Here is an 18709-nt window from a genome sequence, read left to right as displayed (position 1 = left end):
ATACACACAGAAACAGAATGGTGATACACAAGAAGAGTTTTATCCAAATTATGCAGGATGAGGCTTCAAATATTCAGATTCTGTAACTAAAAATAGTACTTTTAGTCCTGATAAAAAAAAATAAAAATAAGGCATACGAGTACAGGTATGTTTGGCTCTGACAGTGTGAACCAGCACATGGCAGTGCAGTTCATCTGTGACGTACATCAAATATTACACATTTTATCCATACCTTTAAACACAAAAGTATATTTACCATCTCATTTTCAAAATGTTACAGGTATAAAACAAATATATCAGAAATAAGAATGAATAATTGACCTTTTTTGGATTGGACCAAATAAAATCTCCAACAGATGAGGATAAATGGGAAACCTCAGAAATATGTTGCTTGACAGTTGAGATTATTATTTTAATGGAATTAAGTCAATGCTTACAATTCTTGTCAACAACTCAGTTCCTCTGAAGATTTGAAGACATACCTAGCACAATGAATGCGTCTAACTTTCAACTTTTGGCCACACAACCGATACCATTACTCAACATTCGGAAATGAAAATCATGTTGTCTTAGGAATTCACATAAGGCAAGCTCATATAAGAGAACTTCAAAACAGCTCTGGGGTCTTCTCCTTTCAATTGGTGAGGCCGCCATGTTTGCCAGTCCACAGCTCTCGTAGTTCCACTTGGCATCCGAGATCTCTGAGGGCCGCTTTGCCCACATCACTACAGTCCTGGTGAGTCTGTAGAGCCTGGACGATCAGAGTTTCTGCTCCCATCTCTAGGATGGGCTGGCAGAAGGTACGCGCACGAGAAACAAGATTCCTTAGCAGCATACAGGCCTGTTTCTGTTTGTGAAGGAAGGAAACAGAGGCAGAGAATGAGCAGGCTCTGAACGCACTTGCTTTTCAAATGAGGATATTAATAAATAATGACTTCATTTTACCTGCACACTGACCACATCAGTATGTGCTTTCATAGCCTGCACAGCAGCCAATGCACCACCATTTTCCATGATGACTTTGCAGTTGTTGGGTTTACGTAGGGCAAGCACAGAGAGGCATGCACAGCCCTGCTCACACACCTACAGCAAAATGTACAAACTGCCTTAGAACATTTCCCAACCTACATTATATAATCACAGGACCACAAGTATGACATTTAACTCACGGAGGGGTTGCTCATGTGTCTGTTCATTGCAATGACAATAAGTTGGACTCCTCCTGCATTAACGACTGCATCTTTCACATCATCATTTCCTGCTACGGCTCGTATTGCACTCAGGACCTGTCGAACCAACTCCTGCAAGTGGAAAAGCAGCACAGTGAGAAGGACAAACATACAAGCTGAATATCATCTAATATCATAATCCATTGTTCTTTGATACCTGTGACTCAAAGCTGTCTGCAAGCAGCGTCATGATGAGTTTTAATCCTCCCAGGTCACAGATGTCCTGACAGAACTCATTTCTTACAGCCAGACGAGATAAAGTTGCACACAGCTCACTCAGTACAGATGTATCATCAAGGTGAGCTATGATCAATAAACACAGTAATTATACTAAACCAGAACCTGATTGAAAGAAAACAAAGTTCACAGACCTCCCAGTTCATGTCAGTGATACTCTTGTAAAATAAATTATGTGAAATCTTCCACCTCATTACCAAATCTGCCGAATTAATTTAATGTTAACATGCATTTTGTAAGCCTTGCTAATTGCTTATTTTTCACTGATTTGTGTTGAAATTTGTAGCTTGCAAAATCTATTAACCAAAATAGTTGAAATCGAATTAGTAATTAACATTAAAAACTAGTTGTCACACAGCCACTCTTCCCTTTGAAGAATAATCTACTAGTTTTCATTTTCTTGCAACTTATTTTTGATTGTATGTAGTATATGTACAATGTTTTCACATTAATTTTTTATTTTTTTTAAATCCATGACATTAACTGTGAGATTCCAGGTTCACTGATAAGGAATTGCTTAAGATAAGACATGATATAAAGTGCATATCTTCCATCCTTACCTTTTGCTGCCTCAATTAAGACTTTCAGTCCACTGTGCTCTAGAACAATTATTTTAGCATGTTCATGAGCATGCCCAAATGTAACTCTGACATCATCATCAAAGGTCATGACCCTTAGAGCCGCAGATGCCTCCTTGACCAGATCAGCACACCCACTATGCTGAGTAATGGCCCCAGTGACCAGAGGCAGGACACCACCTTTGACCAAATCCTGCCTGTTCTGTTCATGTTTTAAACAACAGTACCGCACTGTGCATATGGCCGCACACATCACAGATGAATTGCCTGAATACTTCTTCATGACGTTCAACAGAAACTGCTGGCCATCTGCATCTAACAAGTCTGGTTGTCCATCAGTCAGTGCAGCAAGAGCTAAGAGGGCAGCCAACACAGCTTCCTGCTCCTCCACACTGTTTTTGCAGAAGGAGAGGATGACAGGGTAAGCATCTTTTTGGGCAGCCAGGTACCTCTGGGCAAACCCAAGTGAGCACTGTTCAGTGAAGCGTTTGATTTCTGCTGTCACTTCTGCTGAGTCTTTTTCAATTCGAAGGGAATCCAAGGCCTGTAGGTGGAAAAAGAAGTTGGAATAAGATTTGGCAACAGACTTTTATGGTCAGCCGCCCCTGAAAAACAAGTCATGACTCACCTGTAAAACCTCATGTGTTTGCTCGTCTTGTTTGTCATCAGATGACACAGTGGGAACAGCTTTTACTATACAACTGAGGTCCACACCTGCATCCATAAAAAGGCACACAACAAAAACTTGTTGAACCCACTTGGAACTAAGCACTTTCTTAAATCGTAACACTTTGCTGATAAAACAGAGTCAGACAGCAATCTAAGAATATTATCTAACTAAGACGAAGCTCCTGAAATGAAAATTAAATCATTACTCTGTTCCCTATTATGAATTTTGTTTGTTTTTTATTATCAATAATAATAATAATAATAATAATAATAATAATAATAATAATAATAATAATGAATTAGATTTTTATAACACTTTTCAAGTCACCCAAAGCACTTTACAGCAGCTGGCATCACAAAACCTTTTTTAATTTCTTTGAATAAAGGTGAGTCAAGCTTTTTGACAATAGACTGCAGTGTTTTGATGGGGATGTTACAAATGGAATGTATTTATTAAACAGAATTAGTGATAAATCATCATCACACATTAATCATACATTAATAACACCTCATTTTACACAGGATTAATGGCAGTGAAGGTAAAGAAAAACAGAAGGCAAAATAGTCAAAGATAGCATATTGACAATAGAATGAGAATTTCACGAATGTGACAGGGGATGTTACGACTATTTGAGAAGAGTCAACCATATGCTTCACAAATTAGTTTTAGTCCTGTGTGTAAATTAAACACCCTGAGTGTAAATGAAATAATTCATGACTGGTTGAGAGACTATTTCTAATCCTCAAAGAAAGAGCAAAACATCTACACTTTGATAATTGTAAGTTAACTAATGATTTAATCTTTTTAAGGCAAAGCATATAGGTACAGTATGCTCATGCATGTTAATACTTGGGACTTTGTCCTATCTACTTGTGAAGAGGTATAGCATAAATTGCAGCAGTAAAAGCAGTAAAACAACAGTCAATTAAAAAAAAATGCATTGATGAATATGTATTGATGATGGACCAGAAGAACAAACCCTCTCTCTTTGTCTTTCTATCTGTTACCTTGAGACTCAAACTGCTCCACAGCTTCCCTCAAAGCCTCGTCGGGTTCCATCTCAAACTCCTCCATGTTTTCCCTCACAGCAGCATCAAAGGTTTCCTGTGTGATCCTCCTTCTCGCCATTTTGCGACGTTAATTTCCACTCTGCAATGGACTGCGATGTGATAAAAGATGACAGACAATGTTAACGTTGAGTCATGATAGCTGATGTTAGCTGATGTTAGCTAACACGTGTGCATTCCTACTTTTGTTTATGACTACATCTTTTTAAACGTTTCGTAAGTAAAGCTATGCTAATGTGTTTTTCAGACTATATAAAGAGCATATTATACAACAAAAATCACTTAACTGTTACCGTGACAGGGAGCAGCTCCACTGTTTTGAATGAACTACCGACCACTGTCTACTTACGCAAGTTACGTAACTGACTGCTCCTCTACTACCACCTTTCAGCATAGAGGGCGGGGCGTGCATTGCGTGGATCAATGAAGTGAATAGTAAATTACGCAAAAATGGTCCCGCTCTTATTTTCGTCCGTCAGGCTTTGGAGCTGCAAGACATTAGATCCATATCCTCAGTTTATCCTAGTTCAATAGTCGGATTCAACCAAATGCATAGACAAATAAACAAATGCACAAATACACATAGCAAACAAGCTACTGACTGAAAACAAATATTTTAAAAAGACCATCAAAAACTAAAAGTTCCTGGGATTAAAAACCACAAAAATTATACAAGACACTTATTAGATTAAATTATGTTTTAAGATACAATTCCATTTGTTTTGTAAAAACAAAAATTTAATTTTGATATGAAACAAGAATTTTGTTAATTTATTAACATAAATTTAGCAAACGCTATAACAAGATTAACAACAGAAAATGTTTTCAGATTTTATTTCAGTTTTTACATAGCCAGATATGACATTTTCCAGTCACAACTGGACATAGTGTCCAATGTAGATATACTAAAATTACAAACAAAATAGTCTAACAAATAGCTTTAACATATACAAGAATGTATATATTAAATGTAACTGGGCCATTTTGCACTGGCAGGATATTTTTTGAGAAGCTGAAAAGCAGATTTGTTCTTTTGAATAACAGTGACATTCTTGTCCCATATACACACCAGCACACCCAGTAAGAAGATATAATAAAAAATTTATTACTTTATTTTATTTTGTTTTTAAAATTTTTGTTGCTTATTATTGCTGCTTATTTTGAAAAGTATATAGAAGCTCATCTTTCTTTTGGTGAGAATGGATGATGGAGAAACACCCAAATGTTATCCCAGTATATATAGATATATGAAATAATATACAAACAGGTTCTGAAGCCAGAACAGCATTACTGAAGTAGCTTTTGGTAAAACCGAGTCTAAGGCAGTATTGTCATGGATGCCTTGCAGAAACACTTAGGTGAAGGGATCAAAGAAAGTGAGATCTAAAGCTTATATAAAATGAAGCACAATATGGGAATAAGGGAGGTTAAAAGACAACATAAAGATCAATCATATGAAGGTTTAACCCTCCAGGGTCTATGACCACACCAAAGAGAGCAGATCACATGATGCTGTCAAGTTCACTCCAAAATTCAGATTTGAAACTCTCTCCCAGTTTTTGTTTCTCACTGATAGACCATATAAATCTGAAGATATGTTTCAGTTTAATAGTTAAAAAAATGTTAATTCTACCTTTATATCTTCATATTTACAATTTATGTTCAACTTTTACAGGTTTTAAAAAAAACCTTCACTGAGCATGTTTGTGATTTTTATTGCAATGTACAGTTGTTTTTTTGTTTTGTTTTTTTTCCAATATGGATTGATGTTTTCTGCTGATTTCTGCAGATTTTGAACCTAATTAAAAAAAAAAAAAAAAAAAAAAAAAAAGTTAAAATAGGTGAAGTTGTACTAATAACAAAAGATACCAAACAAGGGTATGGTAAACATTTTTTATGCGGTATATGCAAAATCAGAAGTATTCAAAAACTGCCAAAACATTCTCAGATGATTAAAGGTTAAAAAGCAACACACTTTCAGAAACATCCATTGGGGTTATGTGAACATTGTTTGGGAGAAGAACTGATGTCTTGCCATGTTGTCACTGCCAGATATATTAAACCAGAGAGAATCTTTTGTTTAAGCTACTTCTGAGGATGGAATATAAGGCCTGATTGGAGTTCAGCTAAGACACACATGCGGCCCGGGAGCCAAAACCGACCCACTAAAGGTTCCAATCCAGCCCGCAGGATGAATTTGCAAAGTGCAAGTTAGGGGATCAAACTCAAAAATAATATCATAATAACCTATAAATAATGACAACACCAATTTTTTCTCTTTGATTTAGTGCAAAAAAAACCATTAAATTATGAAAATGTTTACATTAACAAACTATCCTTTAACAATAAAATGTGAATAACCTGAACAAATATGAACAACCTGAAATGTCTAAAGAAAATTAAGAGCAATTTTAACAATATTCTGCCTGTTACTAAATGTTTTGTGCCTTTGTAGATCTGATCTGTAATGCATATGTATAAATGATAAGTCAAGGCAGAATACTGATAAAATTGTAAGTATACTTCTTCATAAATTTCTTTTTTTTTTTTTTTTCAGGTTATTCACATCCTTTTTGTTTAGATAGTGTGTAGACGTAAATATTGGCATTATTTAATGTCATTTTTTTGCACTAAAACTATTTGGAGTTGTCATTATTTATTGGCTATCATGCTATTATTTGACTGGTCAGGCCCACTTCAGATTAAATTGGGCTGAATGTGGCCCCCGGAGGAAAATGAGTTTGACACCCTTGAACTAAGAGAAAATGTAGTGTCCTATTCAGGCTGTTGTCCAGTAGGTGGCGGTGTTGTCTGTTTACTGCTGAGTGCTGGTTGTCATTAAACCAACGAAGAAGAAGAAGCTTCAGATTGATGCAAATGACTGAGGTGGGAAACACTGGAGAGGCCAGCTGGAGCCGAGGACGAACCCAGTGGAGGTCGGTCCAGACATAAACCTAAATCTTTTGCTGTCATTGGTTTGGGTTTTTGAGGGAGTCCAGATGGCTGCGACCACAGAGGCCCCGGAGCCCTGGTACCTCGCCCTGCTGGGCTTTGCGGAACATTTCCGCACATCGAGTCCACCGAAGATCCGACTGTGCGTCCACTGTCTGCAGGCAGTGTTTCAGTTCAAGCCGCCCCCGAGGGTCGAGGCCCGGACTCACCTCCAGCTGGGTTCGGTGTTGTACCGACACACAAAGAACAGCGAACTGGCACAGACGCACCTGGAGGAAGCGGTGAGCGGAGCCTGAGGACCGAGCCGCTGTTGGCTAGGCTGTTGCACTGATAATGATGCATATGTAAACAGAGCCTGTGTTTAGCACGTGTTTTCAGTCACTGCACAAATCAGTGTTTGCAGTGAGAATGACACTAACATGACGTTCTCTTGTTTCCACAGTGGTTCATCTCTCAGGAAGTATCCTTTCTCTGAGTGCACATTAACCTCCGCATCAGTGCCTGTTCTCCAGCCCATGGTTTGGGACAGGCTTTGGGGTTTGTTTTGCCACTATTTTTGCTAATCATAAGACAAAAACATTTCCTTAATGCTATTTGTCAGATCCCTCAGTTTGAAGATGTCAAGTTTGAAGCAGCAAGTATTCTGTCAGAGTTCTACTGCCAACAGGTAAACACTTATTTATCATGTAATCACAATATTAAGGACAAAGTAGTGGTTGGTTATTTGAAAGTCTTAATTGTGTTAGTTTCGCATCTAATACAATATTTACAGTAGCCTACTAATTTCCTGCACAAAACCTTGTGATTTCTAGAGTATTTGTTTTTATTTGTTGAAATTTCACATGCATAAGTACAAATCCACATGAATTTTGGTAGTTCTCTCAGTTCAGGTAGGCTGGTTTAGCTCTTTTGAAAAAGTTTTGTCTCTCATCCAAGACACTTCTTCAGTTCTAAAGAAGTTCTGAACTGAAGAAGCCTCTTGGATAACAGCCGAAATGTTGATGAGAACCTATACAGACAAATCCACATGAAATACCTCCAAAAAAAGAGACATACATAAGAACATAGTTGAAACTTGTGAAAGGTTTATGGAAAAAAAATCACGCCCAAAAAAGTGAAGGTTAAAAAACAGAATGCAAATGCATACAATATTCATTTTAGTTATAAAAATTGTTAGTTCTGTAGGTTTGTGTACAGGAATCCACTACATTAACTGTTTTTTTTTTCATGAGATAACTCCACAATATCTGACAGAAAACAGACTAACTCATGTTGTGTTTTGTTTTTCTTTTGAAGAACCTGGTGGACTCTGCGAAGCCAGTGCTGCGGAATGCTATTCAAATCTCTCAGCAAACTCCCTACTGGCACTGCAGACTGCTTTTTCAGCTGGCAGTAAGAAAACATCATGCATTACACTTTTACTGATATTGTGGTCATTTGATTAGAAGCATGTTTGATTCATGTGTGGGATGATCTTTCTCTTTTAGCAATTACACGCATTAGAGAAGGATTTGGTATCTGCCTGTGACCTTCTGGGAGTCGGAGCCGAGTATGCAAGAGTCATGGGATCAGAGTACACAAGGTGTCAGGTTTATGTTTGAACACAGTGAGAGATTCCACATCGATCTATTTTCAAATGCCAATTATATTAAGTGAAATGTGGTGCTTTTCTCTTCACTTTCAGAGCCCTGTTTTTACTAAGTAAAGGAATGGTAAGTGTTCATTGCTCTGCTAGTTAAAGGTATTTTACACAGTGTTTGCTTTGTTTTATCATCATTTAGCTGTGTAAATGTCTCTGCAGCTGCTGCTGATGGAGCGGAAGCTGAGTGAGGTGCATCCTCTGCTCTCACTGTGTGGAACCATCGTGGAGAATTGGCAGGGAAACCCCATTCAGAAGGAATCCCTTAGAGTTTTCTTCCTGGTGCTGCAAGTTACACATTACCTGGATGCTGGACAGGTACAGTTTCATACTGCCTCTCTACTGGCATATAATATATTCAAAATAAAGGGAACTCATTCACTGAGTCATTTATTCCACATCCTGAAATAATGGTAATAGGTGACTTTGTTGAGTTAATTTGTTAATGTTTGTTTGTTAATGTTTGTTAATGTGTTTGTTAATTTGTTGAGTTCATTGCATCCTCACAGTAAAGTGTCTGTAGTACTGACAGCAAATTTAAAAAAAAAAAGATAGGGGTCAAGTATGATTTTTTTTTTGTATCAGAGATAAGTGATATGTGGAACTGAAGCACATTTGTGTTAAAATGTCAGAATTTTAGAACAATACAAACTCCAACTCAATACATTGTTGAAATGCTTTTAAACGTTCTAGCTGCATTTCTTGTACAGTTAACTAAAAATGTTAATAAAATGGGGCCATCCCAACAGTTTTATGAGGAAATATGTGTAAAAAGTAGTTGAAGTAAAAATTTCTTCAGTTAGAGTCAGAGCTATATCAATGCATTGATTTGTTTTTACCTGTTTTACTATGTTTGAGCAATTATTTAAGAAATAAAAGTCATAATTCTGATTCCAGCTTCATAAATTTTAATATTTTCTGGTTTCTTTACATCCTATGAAAGTAATATTTTAAGTTTTGGATCAAACCTCATGTCAGATATTTGTTGACAGTGTTTCCCAATGCTTTTCATAATTTGCAGACATTTTATAGACCGGTGTACCATGCACAGATTAATAAAAATAAACTGATTAGACAGATTAATCGACCATTAAAGTATTCATTAGCTGCAAACCCTTGGCTCCGCTACTACTTCTAGTGAAGCAGTTCTGTTTTGTTTTGCAGAAAGAAGAGTTGTTTAATGTGCCATAGAGAGAGATGATGCCGAAGGAGTGTGTTTTTAAGTTCAGAAAAGGCAGAAAATCAGATCTGATAGTTAGGCCGTTCTTAATAAGGCCCATCCAGTTCTGTTCATGTTCAGTCCTATTTATTTTGGTGAGTTACCATCACTTTAAAATAAGATGCTCATTGTTACAAAGCTCATGTGCATGTTTGTTTCAGGTGAAGAGTGTGAAGCCATGTTTGAAGCAGCTGCAGCAGTGTATCCAAACCATCTCCACTCTCCACGATGATGAGATTCTCCCCACAAATCCAGCTGCTCTCTTCCACTGGCTCCCCAAAGAGCACATGTGTGTGCTGGTTTATCTGGTAAGACTTATTCCATACATGCATACTCTAAGTGTTGTCATACTGGAATGATATTAGAATGACATGTGTAATACCTTTACCCATGGATTTATATTTTCCCACATTAAAGGTGACAGTGATGCACTCGATGCAGGCAGGATACTTGGAGAAGGCACAGAAATACACTGACAAAGCTCTCATGCAGTTGGAGAAGCTGAAAAGTAAGTTTGGTTTTAAAAAAAAGTGTCATTTCTTTTGCAGTTTACAAAACATTAATTATTACCTGAACCTGATTCCTCTCTGTATGCTCATAGTGCTCGACAGCAATCCTATTCTGTCCTCGTTCCAAGTCATCCTGCTGGAGCATATCATAATGTGCCGACTGGTCACTGGACACAAGGCCACGGCATTACAAGAAGTAGGTCCCCGGTTGTTGAGGAATATCTTGATGCCACCATTTTACTTATAAATATGTCAAAGAACACATATTGTGTTACTCAGGCTACTTTGTAAATGCAGTTAAAGTTTGTATTGATTGTTGTCTTTTTTTTTTTAGATTTCTCAGGTTTGCCAGCTTTGCCAACAGTCTCCTAGGCTGTTTACAAATCACGCTGCCCAGCTTCATACACTATTGGTAAGTCGATAAGGGAAGAAAAGCATATTTGCCTTTACAGAGAAGCTAACAGACCCTATTATACCTTTGCTGGAGAGAAAAAGAAAAGGAAACATTTATTGAGTTGATCAAAGGTCACAGATTACTTGTCTGATTTTATGAAATATTTACACGAAATTTACCTGTAATGATGACAGACATCCAACTAATGTATTGTCTCAACTGCAGAACCGTTTGCTTTTCATAAGTTACATATGTGACCGATGATATGAGCCTTTCACATGTGTTCCCTCTTATCTTTGTGTGTCAGGGGCTCTACTGTATCTCTGTGAACTGCATGGATAACGCTGAGGCTCAGTTCACTGCTGCTTTACAGGTGAATGCCATTATTCATGTTCAATAAATGTCTTATATCTGTATTATTCACCCTATTTTATACATCAGTGCATAGTTCCTGTGGACTGTGAACTTTCTGACTTCCTTTTATATCCATCGTTTAGAAGCTAAATGGTAGCATATGTTGCCATTGAATAGTTAACTAGAAGCACTTGGAGAGCGCAGACCTCCGCCAAGGCTGATCAGTGGCCCCCCCCCCGTGGGCCCCCCCACGCCAAGGAGGTTATGTTTTTGCCAGGGTTTGTTTGTCTGTCTGTTTGTGTGTTTGTCTGTCTGTTAGTGTGCAACACAACTCAAAAAGTTATGGACAGATTTTGATGAAATTTTCTGGTCTGCGTGCCCCCCCGATCACCACCAAAATTTTATCATTTCTTCCTTATCCCATTTCCAACAAACCCTGAAAATTTCATCAAAATCTGTCCATAACTTTTTGAGTTATGTTGCACACTAACAGACAGACAAACAAACAAACAGACAAACAAACAAACCCTGGCAAAAACATAACCTCCTTGGCGGAGGTAATAAGTCATTCAGTTTCAGAAATTTGAGGAGTTCTGTTTATGTGATGCTCAGATTATTAAACGTCAGTGCCTCTTTCTTTTAGCTGACAACACATCAGGAGCTGTGGACGTTCATTGTCACTAATTTAGCTAGTGTTTACATCCGTGAAGGCAACAGACATCAAGAGGTGAGAGGTTCTCTTTCCTCCAGTACAGAAATATATGCATCTAAATACATACAATAAATTTGGTTCTAATTTACCTTTTGAATTAACAGCTATACAGTCTTTTAGAGAGGATTAATCCTGATCACAACTTTCCTGTCAGGTACTTATTCTTAAAAATATATATATATATTTGTTTCAATTATTATAAAACATTTGAAACGATAAACCTTTTTACCAACTGTTTCAGCTCTCACTGTCTACGAGCAGCAGCTTTTTATATCAGAGGACTCCTTTCTTTCTTCCAGGGACGTTACAATGAAGCCAAGTAAGAACAGCCTCTCCTTAATTTTACAGGGACTTCTTACAAAGTCTTAAAAAACACTTGTTTCATGTAATCTAAAAATTCCTGAATTTGTTCTAATATTAATCAAGTGGTGCCAGGCACAACAAACCCCACCCCTCGCACGTATTGTGGCTTATTTTAGCATCAGTCCAGCTGATGTCATCATGTCTATGCATGTGGTGATGTCAGCATATCAATTGCCTCTATATACGTGCCAAGTTTGAAGTAAATCGAAACAAAATTGATGTTTTTATAGACATTTGAAATTTCACCCATTATAAGTAAATTGGAGAAGAAAAAAGATTTTAAAAATTCATAAAAAAATTTTTTAACTTTGACCTAATTTTCCCAAAATGCAATCATGTCTATTCTGGGTCACTGGCAATCTATAAACCCAATTTGGTATGAATTCAACCAATAGTTTTGCTGCTACAGACATTTGAAATTTCACCCATTATAAGTAAATGAAAAAAGATTTTAAAAATTCATTAAAAATTTGAACTTTGACCTACAGTTCCCTAAATGTAACAAGATCTATTCTGTGTCACTAGCAATCTATAAACCCAATTTGGTATGAATTCCACCAATAGTTTTGCTGCTAAAGTGTTAACAAACAAACCGAACCAAAAACAATTCCCCTTGCCTCCCCTTCGGGGGATGGGGTAATTAAAAATATGTATCTTTGATAACCTAAGTTTTTTAGTAGACCAAAAACAGACAGATTTTATGTTATTATAAGGTTACATTACACAGTCTGACAAAATTACCCAGAGTGATTGATGTGGCGTATTCTTAAGTTTTGATCATTTTAAAGGTTTTTAAAATTCATACTTACTGTCATAAAAAAAGTCTCAAAACTTGCCTCAAGTTGTGTGAACCCTGCTTAATGTGACCATATTCAACGTCAGATTAATGTTAAACATGAAATGTTAAAGTGTACATTTGCTCCAACAGACGATTTCTGCGGGAAACCCTGAAAATGTCAAATGCTGAGGATCTTAACAGACTAACAGCCTGCTCACTGGTGCTACTGGGCCATATCTTCTTTGTGCTGGGAAACCACAGGGTAGGTCAACAAACCACCACATATCCTATCAGTTAGACCATTCTCATTCCAGTAACATACCCCCTCAATTGAGACTGTGATCACATGTACGGTGTCTTATTTCTTCTAGGAAAGTAATAACATGGTGGTTCCTGCCATGCAGCTGGCCAGCAAGATCCCAGACATGTCCGTGCAGCTTTGGTCATCTGCACTTCTCAAAGGTACAGAAAAGACTGATTTGTTTCCACAGGAGTCATTGCTGCAGTCCTGAAATAAGCTGACATGTTTTTGAGTATTTTGTTCCACTTGTAAAAGACCATAAAATAGATGAACAGACAGACAGGTTTAGATAGCTATAGTGTCATCGTAGTCAAGCTTACAGATGTACTCTACTGGAAGAAGTACTAACATTTCCATCATACCGTGACAGGATTGGCATTCTCCTTCCTTACACTGTCTGTATGTTGCTTTTTTTAAAGTCCCCCTCTCTACTTGATAGAAAAACAATCTCATAACTGCAGCTACAAGCTGAAACTAACAAGTTTTTTTTAAGATGTGTTTTTTTGTTGTTGTTTTTTTTATGTGTACTTTTCTTGTGTAGGGATTTAGTCATTTTAATACTACAACTCACTTCCCAAAGCTCACACATTTCACCAAACTTCTTTTCAAGTGCTAATTTGCAAATGTACTATTGTTGCACCAGGACTGTCCAAATTCCGTGTGATTCGTTGAATGAAGCAGTCGAACAACTCAAAGAACTTCTACCCCAATTCCACAACTGTAGTGGATAGTGCCAGACCTATCTATAGCACTGGCACACCTCTAATGAAGTGTGAAGATATGTTGGCTATGCAAAGCTATTATCATTACACAAAATACAACAAAGTATAAAAAAATATGTACAAAAATACTGCAAAGACTAGAATTAGCATTTTATGAGTAAAGGAAAAATAAAATGTCTATAAATGAAAATTCTTTAAAAATATATTTTAAAAATATTAAAAATTTTGTGTATGTACATACGTATAAATGTTGCATTTTTGATTAATTTTAGCAGTGTTGATGTGGTGCGCAGTGACTGATTTTCAAAGATTCTTTTCGATGAGTATTAAATTAGAGGAAACTGTAGGTGTATAATTTGGCCTCTTGGGGGCGTAAAAGGAAAGCTCATGGTGTTCAGGCATCAGTGCAGGACATGGTCTGAAAGAGGCACCAGATGACTATTATGAACTCACCTCAATTGTTTAACCCTTTATAGGGGACTCATAGAAATACTCTGAAATTCAGAATTTAAACCTTTGTGTGTTATTGGAGAACATAACAAGACTTTATTATTTTTGAGAATATATTACAAAATTTTTATCGTCACAGTATTTGGTTCCTTGCCCATATGTAGCAAAAAAAAAATTCAAGAAGCATATAAAAAAAATACAAGAAAAGGACATGTATTGTGAAAGGAACATGTATTTTGGAACTTTAGAACATCACTTTTTGAATATTACAACTTAAATACAGACACCTGTCAACATACACATCACTTTGAACATTATTACTTACATTAGAACCATTACTTCATGGTACCAAACAAAGCAGTTACACTCACTGTTGTTGACTCACTGTCCTCATTGTAACTGTTGCTGTCACTGTCTTGTAATGTGTGTGGAAATGACCAAAAATAGTCACTTGCCCAATAAAGGGTTAATGTCCAAAATGATTTATTGAAAATAATTGTTTTTATATTACTCTTAGAAGCCCCTTATCCTTAAGCAAGAGGGCTATCTCTTCACCCGAATCATTTATTTAGTATATGTGTTCATCAATGATGCTGGAAAATTTTCATGTAGCAGAAGCACAGCTGGGCATTTACTGTGTCTATAAACCACAGACACAAAACTAGATTAGAAGTGGGTGAGGCTTAAAGAAAAAGGAAACAACAGAGTGGTCGAAGAGACACTTCATCACACTGCAGTAACTCAATTTACTGTAAGTCTGAGCTTACTGAAGAGTACCTCTGACCATGAAACAAAGACATTAGACACACCTTGTAGCTATGCTCACCAGTATACACATAATGGTCTGTTCCCAGCAGATCTGAACAGAGCGTGTGGAAACACCATGGATGCCCATGAAGCAGCTCAGATGCACCAGAACTTTTCCCAGCAGCTCCTGCAGGACCACATCGCTGCCTGCAGCCTCCCTGAACACAATCTCATCAGTGTAAGCACATCAGTCTTGTTAAAAGGTCTGGAAAGGATGCACACTGCTAGAATTTCAGAGTAAAAATCTGGATTGTGCTGTATTTCAGTGGACAGACGGACTCCCTCCTGTGCAGTTTCAACCTCAGAACGGACCCACCACCAGTCTGGCCAGCCTACTCTAAGAGTAAACGTCCAGTGGCCGCACAGAAGATGAGCAGGGGAACAAAAGGAAGCAGCTGTTGAAGGGTATGATGAAGAAAAAGACGATCATGAAATCGGAAACTGAGTGCACCACTGTGTTATTTGGCAGATTTCCATTTAGTTCATTCCTTGTCTGGTTTGGAGCACTGGGGCATCGAGGCTGGATTTTAATTAATTGAAGGTTTTTGCGAAGCGTACATTGTTGTAGGCGTATTTTTATTACACTGACACACTTTGGAGCGGTTGTTGCGCTTTGTGCTACTGGGTCAACACGAGCAAATGAAAACTGTTTCATTTGCCCTGCTCCCCTCATTTGGCTCATACTGAACTCCATTTTAAAAGAAGTTATGGATGAACTTGAGGACAAATGTTAAGGGAGGCGTGATTTGTCTGTTCAGAGTATTGATTGGATAATTGGAGTTACAGTATTAGGATGCATTTGAAAACACAGTTTATTATATAGCTATAATGATTTGAATACACTGTAGTCACTGTTTGATGTGTGTTTGGTTGAATGGGCAGCTGCATATGTAGTTTATTTATATACTTGGAACCATTTTATATGCTTGACATCCAATAATAATGATACTATGTTAAGTGTACTTTAAACATGTTTTGCAGCTGATGCATCAGAAATGTATTTGGATAATGTTTGACACTATTGTCTGACTGCTCTTCCCTTTAGATTTTTACCTTTACACTCTCACTGTAGTGTATGCGTATAGGTCGTGCACACTTTGCCTGAAGACAAGAAATCAGTATCTATCCAGTAATTTCTACTCAATAAACGTGACTGTTAGCTCTTTGCACATATGTAGTTTCATAATGAAACAAACACTTTTAGTTCTTAATGTGATATTTAAAATTCTTCTCTCACTCAGTTTTACTCATTTACCCATATTTTTCCACATGATGGCAGTGTAAATCTGTACTTGGATAACTTGAATTATTTAATGTTGGTTTTCACTGTACAAGATGCATTTATTCATTACCTTTAATACTGATTATCATTTTGATACATTGTAAGAATTATTGTATGAGCCATAAAAATGTCACTTTATTTGTATTAAAGTAGGAAAGGTACATTGAATTCATATTTTTCTTTGTTAAATTTATTTCTGTGCTGATTAAAAAGTTACATTAAGACAAGCCTCTGATTTTGGTTATTTGACTATGATTTATTGTACCATAAACTAAGTATGGATGTCATTTATTTTAATGGAAAGTATGTATGTTATACATTACAATGTCTGATATGTGTTTTTTTTTTTTTTTTTATCATTGTCATTTTATCTGTGCTTCACTAACACATTCTACAACTTTTTATAAATAAATATTTTAAAAAAGAATGATGTGATTTTTCTGCTCATTTAAAGCTGAGATACTCATGCAAGGAGATCACAGGGTGAAGAATAAATACAGAGAAATGTAGGTGTTGTATTGGATCGGGTATTAATAATGGCACAGATGCTTTACATAGCAGAATAAGCCACTCAAACATGGTGGTTTCTCAAACTTGAAGAAGGAGGTTGGAGTTTCTTACTTACGCTTCCTGTCTTTAACTACAAAGTGCGGCAGATTTTTAAAAAAAAATCTTACCAAGGTAGCAGCTGTACAGACTTAAAACACATCTAAATGGAATCATATATACAGTAATCGATAATAAAACAAAATATTGCAATATGAACAGACCAACCTCTTTAGAAAAACATCCGCACTCCTATACCGCATTCTTTAAATTTATCAGTATATGTACTGTATATGTTTTTAAATGTAAGTGCTTTTGTGAATTACTCCATGTCCAGTGTGCATAAATGTTAACAGCAACACAATATGGGCAAACTTTGAAACAACATACAAGTGATTTTACTTAATCTGTCTTTAAATGAAAATTCATATCACTTGAGTATCTATCTATCTATCTATCTATCTATCTATCTATCTATCTATCTATCTATCTATCTATCTATCTATCTATCTATCTATCTATAAAGTCACAAACAAAAAAACATCAAGTCACTTTATGATGTTCGGATAGTGCAGATTCATCAGATCCTTACCTCTTAGTATCATCTTGTAATTATATAGATATTTGAAGTGTTATGGTACACAGGATTCATTATGAAAAGATCCTCCAAGATCTATTATGAAAAGCCATGTGTGAAAGGGAAACCTAAGGTGTATAACACAAGACCTTTAGACTGCAATTAAGCTGTTAATACAGTGGATAAACTATCACCCAACACTAAAGAATATTCAGTTCCGTGCTAGTGTTGCTGCCGTAATAGGCTGATGTTTGCATGTGAAATGGGCATGAATGTCTTAAGGTCAGACACTAATAGATGAATGAGTAAGCAGAGGGACACAATGACGATGATTGTAAGACCACGCCATCTAAACCCAGAAGAGTATGAACATAATCTGATTAGTAAATATCAACTATAATTCAGTATATTTGAGGGTAGTCAATATACATCCAAATAGAAGAGAACATTTATCAGTTTATAGACAGATACACTAGTTGACTTTATTTCCAGTGGAGGTGAAAGACTCAGACATTTTTTAAAATTGCTTTTTAAAAAATGAAAAAAAAAAAAAAGAAAAAAAGTGGGATACAACATTTTAAAGTAGCACTTCTGTATTCAATACCTGAAATTTTGGCATCACAATATACTTGCATATCAAAAATCTAAGAGAAGAATGACACATTTCAGAATAAAATATGCAAGTTTATTATCAGTATTATTGTTGCTGTTGTTGCTGCACATATGTATTTCTTTAATGTTGCATTTAATAGTAGTAAGGCTCATTTAATTGCTGCAGTTCTACATAAACATTGTGTAGCTAAATTTTTTTTAACACTACCATGATTTATCGTTAGATTTTTTTTTAAATCCACATTTTTGTTAATCTGTTGCAAAAGTTACTTACAGCTAATAAATTCAATGGAATAAAAAGTTCATATGCTTCATTGTAACATATTCCAAAATTTAGTGTATTTTACATCATTGTGACATATGGGATGAATGGATAAGGATTAGATTTAATAATGTGATGCGTTTTTTTTTCTCCTTGCTGACACGTTATCATCGCAAAACCATGTTTCAAGTGCATTAAATAACATTATTTGTGACCGGACATCCGATATAGGCCTAACTGTTCATGAACTCTCGACTACAGATTTTTATGAAATTATTACCACATGGGTCGGGTCACATTGTGAATTTTCAAATATCGTGGATTTGAGACACAGATCGGGTTTGTGTTTTGCTGTGGACATGAGGTTTCAGCTGTTCATCAGGGACCCCTTCCAGCGCTCATATAGGCTCTTTTTTTTTTTTCTCAATAAAGGTAAATATTCTAAAATT

General features: G+C 36.4%; 2 protein-coding genes across 3 annotated transcripts; one reads left to right on the top strand and one right to left on the bottom strand.

The window, feature by feature from the left end:
• Positions 1-18: 18 nt before the first annotated feature.
• On the bottom strand, positions 19-4132 carry armc6 (armadillo repeat containing 6). The gene is made up of 8 exons (XM_030161389.1): positions 4069-4132; positions 3722-3873; positions 2673-2758; positions 2027-2588; positions 1387-1532; positions 1170-1301; positions 946-1083; positions 19-847 (listed from the first exon to the last, which is right to left on the bottom strand). Exons 2-8 carry the CDS (start codon positions 3840-3842, stop codon positions 635-637), a joined length of 1398 nt encoding a protein of 465 aa, XP_030017249.1. The 5' UTR covers positions 3843-3873; positions 4069-4132; the 3' UTR covers positions 19-634.
• A 2516-nt stretch (positions 4133-6648) lies between these two features.
• mau2 (MAU2 sister chromatid cohesion factor) lies at positions 6649-16690 on the top strand. Of its 2 annotated transcripts, none has more exons than XM_030161222.1 (19): positions 6649-7014; positions 7176-7193; positions 7335-7400; positions 8030-8125; positions 8221-8315; positions 8418-8445; positions 8535-8690; positions 9753-9899; positions 10009-10099; positions 10193-10296; positions 10435-10512; positions 10802-10867; positions 11492-11575; positions 11665-11714; positions 11802-11879; positions 12852-12963; positions 13073-13163; positions 15032-15159; positions 15248-16690. In XM_030161222.1, exons 1-19 carry the CDS (start codon positions 6781-6783, stop codon positions 15320-15322), a joined length of 1797 nt encoding a protein of 598 aa, XP_030017082.1. In that variant the 5' UTR covers positions 6649-6780; the 3' UTR covers positions 15323-16690. The 2 variants fall into 2 exon arrangements, with proteins under 2 accessions (XP_030017082.1, XP_030017081.1); XM_030161221.1 differs by having other exon boundaries at positions 15029-15159.
• The last annotated feature ends 2019 nt before the right edge of the window (positions 16691-18709 follow it).

This window comes from Sphaeramia orbicularis, chromosome 17, assembly GCF_902148855.1.
Source record: "Sphaeramia orbicularis chromosome 17, fSphaOr1.1, whole genome shotgun sequence".
Classification (NCBI taxonomy): Eukaryota; Metazoa; Chordata; class Actinopteri; order Kurtiformes; family Apogonidae; genus Sphaeramia; species Sphaeramia orbicularis.
The sequence above is the reverse complement of the archived record's forward strand: the minus strand, read 5'-3'. Positions and strand labels throughout refer to the sequence as shown.

What these genes read in the sequence shown, in the direction of transcription:
- armc6 (XM_030161389.1), bottom strand. Translation starts at nt 3,842, where the DNA reads ATGGCGAGAAGGAGGATCACACAGGAAACCTTTGATGCTGCTGTGAGG. An exon ending in AAACACATGAGGTTTTACAG is followed by an intron (nt 2,589 to 2,672) that starts GTGAGTCATGAC and finishes TTCCACCTACAG; the next exon opens with GCCTTGGATTCCCTTCGAAT. An exon ending in CTTAATTGAGGCAGCAAAAG is followed by an intron (nt 1,533 to 2,026) that starts GTAAGGATGGAA and finishes TATTGATCATAG; the next exon opens with CTCACCTTGATGATACATCT.
- mau2 (XM_030161221.1), top strand. Translation starts at nt 6,781, where the DNA reads ATGGCTGCGACCACAGAGGCCCCGGAGCCCTGGTACCTCGCCCTGCTG. An exon ending in CAGAGTTCTACTGCCAACAG is followed by an intron (nt 7,401 to 8,029) that starts GTAAACACTTAT and finishes TTTCTTTTGAAG; the next exon opens with AACCTGGTGGACTCTGCGAA. An exon ending in ATGGGATCAGAGTACACAAG is followed by an intron (nt 8,316 to 8,417) that starts GTGTCAGGTTTA and finishes CTTCACTTTCAG; the next exon opens with AGCCCTGTTTTTACTAAGTA.